Source organism: Dasypus novemcinctus, chromosome 10 (genome assembly GCF_030445035.2).
Source record: "Dasypus novemcinctus isolate mDasNov1 chromosome 10, mDasNov1.1.hap2, whole genome shotgun sequence".
In the NCBI taxonomy this organism is placed as follows: Eukaryota; Metazoa; Chordata; class Mammalia; order Cingulata; family Dasypodidae; genus Dasypus; species Dasypus novemcinctus.
In genome coordinates this window covers 96,629,050-96,636,578 of record NC_080682.1, presented here as the reverse complement: position 1 = coordinate 96,636,578, position 7,529 = coordinate 96,629,050, and the positions used below count along the sequence as shown (strand labels likewise).

The 7,529-nt window shown below is 35.4% G+C and overlaps 1 protein-coding gene across 1 annotated transcript; it reads left to right on the top strand.

The window, feature by feature from the left end:
- Positions 1–551: 551 nt before the first annotated feature.
- On the top strand, positions 552–1,496 carry LOC131280315 (olfactory receptor 52K2-like). Its single transcript, XM_058306427.1, has one exon. It carries the CDS (start codon positions 552–554, stop codon positions 1,494–1,496), a length of 945 nt encoding a protein of 314 aa, XP_058162410.1.
- The last annotated feature ends 6,033 nt before the right edge of the window (positions 1,497–7,529 follow it).

Sequence of the window (7,529 nt, the reverse complement as noted above, 5' to 3'; positions counted from 1 at the left end):
ATTAATAAATGTAGCTAAATGCTGGAGGAAGTGATCCACAACATCAAGGTCAGCCCCAGAAAGTGGGCACCCTGCGATGAATAAATTCAGTTTCCTTTCCTTGAGGGAAAAAAAAAAAATGATCCCTGGGTTTTCCATGCTCTCCCCTGTGATGCTGAAACTGTTGGATCTCCTGCCATGTCCTACAAGCTTGGAAAAAATCCATAGAGGAATGTACAACTTTAATATTAAACAATATTGTGACCACAGAATATTCTGTACTATGGAGTGGAATGACTTGAATGAGAATTCATCACTGAGACTGCTCCTGCATCTTGCAAAGGAAGTAGCATAGGAACATGCTCTCACCTGCACTGGTAGCTGAGGGAGATTTTTGATCATTGGTTCACATTCACATTCTCTTGATCATCAGTTTGAATAATACAGTCATAAATGTCACCATAAATGACTATAGTGCCCAGCATTTTGCAGGTGCGAATGATGCAGTGATACCCAAATGTGCTTTGTTTCTTTCTCCCTAGGAGTGAGACCTCAAGAAACTCATGTCAGGCATGTCCTCTTGCAACAATTCCATCCCACAGCCCTTGATATTTGTCCTGGCTGGAATTCCCGGCTTGGAATCTTTCCATGGCTGGTTCTCGGTGCCTTTTTCCTTGGTATTTGTGATGACAGTCATTGGCAATGTAACCCTCATATGTATCATCCGAGTGGAGAAGAGTCTTCATGAGCCCATGTTTCTCTTCCTGGCCGTGTTGTCAGTTGTTGACCTGTCTCTAGTCAGTGTCACTGTGCCTCGCATGCTGGGCATCTTCTGGACGGATGCCAAGGAAATCAGCTTCAATGCCTGTCTAATGCAGATGTTTTTCATCTCTTTCTTTTATGTTATTGAGTCTGGAATCCTCGTGGCCATGGCTTTTGACCGATTTGTGGCCATCTGGAAACCTTTGAGCTATACAACCATCCTTGCTAACAACATGCTTGTGAAGATTGCACTCGCTGTCCTGGCAAGAGCAGTTGCAGTGCTGACCCCAGCACCCATCCTGGCAAAAAGACTGGAAAGCTTCCAAACCCACATCATTGCTTACTCCTACTGTGCCTACATGGCTGTGGTAAAGATAGCCTGTGGAGACGTCTCTAACCATATTGTGTATGGCCTCATGGTTATTGTAGCATCTGTGGGATTTGATCTGTATTTTATCATTCTCTCATATGGACTGATACTTCATACTGTCTTTCTCATACCTTCTTGGGAAGCACGGGGTAAAGCTCTTAGCACCTGTGGCTCTCATTTCTGTGTCATTGCTCTCTTTTATTCTCCTGTGGTCTTCTCTGTCTTGGCTCAGAGTTTAGGCTACCATATGGCTCCCCATGTACAGATTATCATTGAGAACCTCTACTTTCTGGTGCCTCCCATGGTCAACCCCTTGATTTACGGTGTCCGGACCAAGCAAATACGGAAGCAGGTACTTCGGATCCTCCGCTGTCTTGGTGACTGAGGTTGATACCTTAAGTGGATAGGAGAACTGGGAAAGTGGAGCTGGATATATTGTTTGGTTGGGGATATAGAAGCCAAACTTGGTGCTTCATGGGGAAAAGAATAACCAAGGCAAGAGAAGAACATTTTTAGTGTTGGAATGTAATTGGGGATGCTCATTCTATCAGTATGCAATTGTTATGCAGTCCTCATTATCAAACCTCTCCTCAAATACTTATGTAGGTAATAAAATAGCAGAAAATGTTACTAATAATTTTATTGTTGATCGAATTGTACCACATCACTTAACTCGGAAGCACAAATTTTGAGTGAGGGAATAATACAATTTAGGTGTACATATACAGGGTTTATGAGAAAATATATTTTATCAAATATTCTTGCTGATTTGAAATTCCTTTCCCTTATTAAAAAGGTTTCCAGAAATTTCAACAATGCAGAATTATGTAAAATGGAAATAATTCTAATGGAATAAATATGTATATCAAAGATAATGCTCTCTCTTTCTCTGTCTGAAAGGTATTGCTAGAGATGGATCATCTTAGGGTGGATACTATTAGTGTCAGAATGTAACCCCAGCTGTGTAGTAGATTGGACCTGAACAGTAGTCATTTTATAAAATGAAGAGATCAGATAATCAAAGAAGCTGTCTACCTTTCCTTTAACTTTACTGTTTCCTTTTCACCTCTTTGACATCTTCTGTTTTCACAAATTCAAGATACCCAAATCCATGTCCTAGATCATGAATTATATCTGCATTCCAGAAGTTATATCTATTTTGTGACTACTTTCATATGAAACAAAAACTCACGGTGCTCCAAACTAAACTCTTAATCTCTCTGTCACCAAGATCATTCCTCAGCATTCCACAACTATTTTCATTTTACTTAACTTAAGAAATTTGGTTTAACATAGTCAAGTGCCTTAATTATTATTATTTGCTTTCTTCTGTGTACCCAATTACTAAGTTTTCTCAGCAATATCAGCTTACTGAACACCCTTCTCTACCTTTCCCATCTTTTCCCTACAGACTTTCATCACTTTCAAAGTTGTCTTTCCAAACAAAGTTATCATTTCATCCACTTAAAATCATTAATAGCTTGGTCCTCAAGAAAAAGTTTTAATTCATAGTATGGCATTCAAGTTGTTGCATGACCATCTCCAGCTGCCTTGCCAGATGTTTATTTTCACTAAACCACAGAGTAGACATCAATGCAGGCAAACCAACCAGTTTGTTGATAAAGAAAGCATATATTCCTTACTTTGTCTTAGTATTCCTGCTACTTAGAAGGCTTAATCCCTCAATCTTTTAGTCAAATTATTTTCCACCTCTTGGTATACTCCCTCTCATATTTTCCCTTTCATATCTGCTCTCAGACAGTATTAATCACTCCATCTCTGTACCCTCAGAACACCTCAATTTTCTTTAACATTCAGTTGTCTGTGGTTCATTCTGTATATTGTTGTTTGTCTGCAAGCCTTATCATTGCTCTTACTCTGCCATTTCTTTTTGAGCAAGGTTCCTGCATAGAAATTTTATATTGTACTCATATAAGTTGACTCAAAATCCAGGTCTTAAAAAATGTTATAATACAATATTATAAAAACAGATCTAGTTATGTAAATTATTTCTATTCTCCTGCCCCTTGATGTCCATACTTTAGATATACCCAGACGTGTCTGAAAAAAAAATACATTCAGATCATATATATCCACAGAAATATATACACAAATTTTCTTCCATATGCACATATCCAATTATTTTATTTATTCATAACCATCTCCTTGTCTCTTTCTCTCCCTCTCTTCCTCTCTTTCTTTCTCTCTCACCCTCCCATCTCTCCTGCTACCATACACACACTTATGCACTTTCATACCTCAGATGAAATAAGCATACATTCACAAGAACATGTGTGTGTTCATGTATCCACTACACATAAGCAATTACATCAATATTTATGCAAACGACTATTATCCTCCTACAGCATTTTTCAGTGGCAGAAATTTCCTGAAATAAATTAATGACTCATCGTAGAAAGCTTCTTTCACATTCTCTTATTCAACATTTAGGACTCATTTATATAATACTTCTTTTTGTTAGCTTTTCTTGGAAAGCTTACTCCTCCACTCTGTATTAGGTTCCTTTTCCATGGTCTCTACCATCACCCATTTCTTCTTCAATCAATACTCATGTCAAACAATATTATGATACATCCTTACATGATCTTTTTATACACTAAAGTGATTATTTTGCCACCTCACTTTAATAGTATCTAGTATTCCCATAGCACATGAGTCTAATAAATATATGTACAATAGATACAATAGATGTCTTTTTTCAAATAACTGCCTGTGTGAAACAAAAAGCTATTAAACAATGCAGAGTCTTACACATTCAACCAAAAATAATGGAAGGAAGGAAGGAAGGAAGGAAGGAAGGAAGGGAGGGAGGGAGGGAGGGAGGGAGAGAGGGAGAAAGGAAGGGAGGAAGGAAAGAGAAAGGAAGAAAGGAAGGAAGGAAGAAAGGAAGGAAAATATGTCACTTTTTTTCTAGCCAACCTTCTTCCTCACCTAGAATCCTTTCATACTAATATCACTTCAACTCCACTCTGAATATTATTTAGACATTATTTTTCAAATTTCATTGGGGAAATCTTTTCCTTCATGTATAGTCCCTCTTCTCCATTAATCTGGTTATCTTTTGCTGCATAAAAAACAATTCCAAAGCTTAGGAACTGAATAAAGAATTTACTATTTTCTCTCACAGTTCTGTAGGTTTACTGGACTCAGTTTAATGGTACGCAGTTAAGGTCCCTCATGTGACTGCGTGAGAAAAATTGACTGGAGTTGGAATCATATGAAGGTTGAACCAGGATGGACATCCAAGGTGACTTCTTCAATAATAGGCTTGGTGTCACAGTGTTCCTCCATATGGACACCCTATCAGAGTAGCCTGAATTTCTAAGTTGATGTTTCAGGTCTTCAAATGGTAAGAAACAGAAGCTGTTGGTTCATATATAATTAAAACCCAGTATGGTACAGCATCACTTCCAAGGTATCCTATTGCTCAAAGCAAGTGAAGATCTGCCCAAAGATCAAACTGCAGAACATGTATTTTGGCAGATACTGATGTGGCCATCTTTGAAAAATTCAAACCACCGTAGGTCCCCCACTGACTATAACAATTCACATCCCTTTCATATGCAACATACACACATGCGTTCTCCAAACTTCCATTGGCTCAACCCATTAAGTCATTGTTCTTGAATTTCATGATCCAAACCAGATCTAGATGTAAGTAAGGTTTCTTGGGTTTGGTTGCTACAGAATAGTTTCTCGAGTATATCTTCTCTGTCTCTAAACTAAAGAAACAAGTTTATTTGCCCAAAGCATTGCCAATAAACAATAGAAATACAGTGATAGGACAATTGTCAAAAAAATCTTCCTTTTACAGATGGGAAAGAAAGATGGGGCATTGCATTCTGAAATCTTGTTAGGCACATTCTACCAGCATCATTATTAGAATCTTCTCTTGCTCCTTGAGAAAGGTTCTCTAATTCTCTTGGGTTTTTTGGCTTTATCATCTCCATGTTTGGTTCTATATTCTAAGTAATTCTTCATTTTCTGTTAAATGTGACCAAATTTTCAGTTGATAAATCTCAGCTTAAGGAAGATCAAGGACACTTAATGTTCTTTTTTTTTTTTTTTCTTTAAGTGTTTTGTCTTTCCTGTCCAATACAGTGGCTGGTGTCTCACTAACAATGTCTCTTAAGATATGAACATTAGTTTTTATCCAGAGCAAACTTTCTCTCCCCATAGGGAATAAAGAGCATTGGCTTATTTTTAACACCAATTACACACACGGTTAAATTTTGCCACTATATTTTCACATCATATTTGCAAGAAATCTATTATTCCACATTTGTCAGATGAAGAAAATTAGAAAGAAAATTAGAAGAAAATTGTTATTCCATATTTGTCAGGTGAAGAAAATTAAAACAACTGCTCACCTTTGTATAAAATAAGTGGTGGAGATCTGATTGTACTGATATGCTACACTTAAGAGCCCTTGATCTTTTGGTTATACCAAGAGTCTTTCCTACCCATATCATCAGCTATGGTATGCCTTCTACCAAGTACAGCTGATATGTAAAATGCCTTATCCAAAAATTTCCATCTATCAACACAACGCTGTATTAATCTTCAAGAATCTGGAAAACTTAAAATTTTATTCTTAAACAGTTGGGAAAGAAATAGACAAGAACCAATCAAAATATTAATAACAGGGTGCCATTAATAAATTAGAATATATGCAAAATAATTTTAAAAAATATTCCCTGGGAAAATTATAAAATTTCTGCAGTGTAATTTTAAAATCATATTGTAAATATACAATTGTAATTGATACTTCAGGACTAAATAAACTATGTTCTTGGTATTGAAGCAGCAGTTTGAGTCTGATTAAACCAGTGGATTTTTTCATTAATTGCTTTTACTTTGACATTATTTGAAATGCTGATATAGCATTCCAAAGGCATGGGCATTCACTTGAACTTTCTACAAATTTTGATTTCAGGTTTTCTTTAAAATTATTTTAAATTAGAGTCAAAGAATGGTGTTTATTGAACACTTCATTTTATGATTTGTTTTTAAAGGAGAATAAATATTAATGTAACAAAATATACCTTAACAAACTACATTGTTAACAATGGAAGCAACAAAAAATACCAAGCCCATGCTGCCCTCTCCTTTCTGTTCAAGTAGGATTCACAATTGTCCCATTGAATTATATTTTTATTTATTTGAGAAATTGTGAATTTATAGGGCAATCATGCACAAAATATAGGACTGCCATATAACAATTACATTAATAAGTAGTAATACTTTGTATTGGTGTGGAACATTTGTTAAAATTGATAACACATTTTCATAATTGTACATAATCTAGATTTACTTTAGGATTCAGTAGAGTAGTTGAGTTCCATGGACTTTTTAAAACTTTTATTCTGTTATCATATATATACTATAACATTTCCATTTTAATCACATTCAGATATATATTTCCATATCATTAATTGTGTTCACAATGTCCTTCTATCATCACCATCATCCATTACCAAAATATTTCCATCATTCCAAATAGGATCCCTGTACATTTTAAACCTTGTCTTCGCATTCTCTATCATCAGCCCATTCTATTAGCTTATATTCCAGATTCTGACTCTATAAGTTTGCTTATTTTTATATTTTCAGATGAGTGAGATCATACAATAATTTTTGCTTTAGTGTCTGCTGGCTTTACTCACTGTGATGTCATCAATGTTCAGCATGTACACATGTGTATAAGAAAAGTTTCAAGAATGAATAATATTCCATTGTACATCTATAGCACATTTTGTTTATCTATTCATTGGTAATGATGGACTCTTGGTTTTCTTCTGTGTTTTGACAGTTTTGAATAATGACTGTATGAACATCACTTTGGTTTTTATTTTTTTTCTCCTTTCTCTAGTTCTTCCAGTTTGGACATTAGGCCTCTGATTTGATTCTTTCTCCTTTTTTAATGGTAAGCATTTAGACCTATATATTTCAATATCTGAACTCAAAAAAATTCTCACAATTGAGAGATGGGAAAATTAACAGACTCTCAAGGAAGGGTAACAAAATAAACATACTAGAAATCTTTGTAGAATTTACTCATTAGGAGTTAAATTGTGAACTCACATGGATTCAAATTATAGGGATTTATATAATGGATACCCTGTTTTTGGATAATATATCTTCCAATAAATCTTCTGATTTCAATGTATATTGGGATTCTCCTTTATTTGTAAAAGTATCTATTTTAGGTAAGTTAGTTAGGGGAATGAAGGGTGATAAGTTATTATTTTCAAAACCTCTCCCGCCTGAGGGAGACAAACACATGAATGAGGACTGTGAACATGGAAGTACTCCTCACAGATATTTTATTTTCTCTGACCTAGGTAGGACTTATCTTTGTAGGGTTTAATTTTGAATTCTGAAAAAGACTTTAATA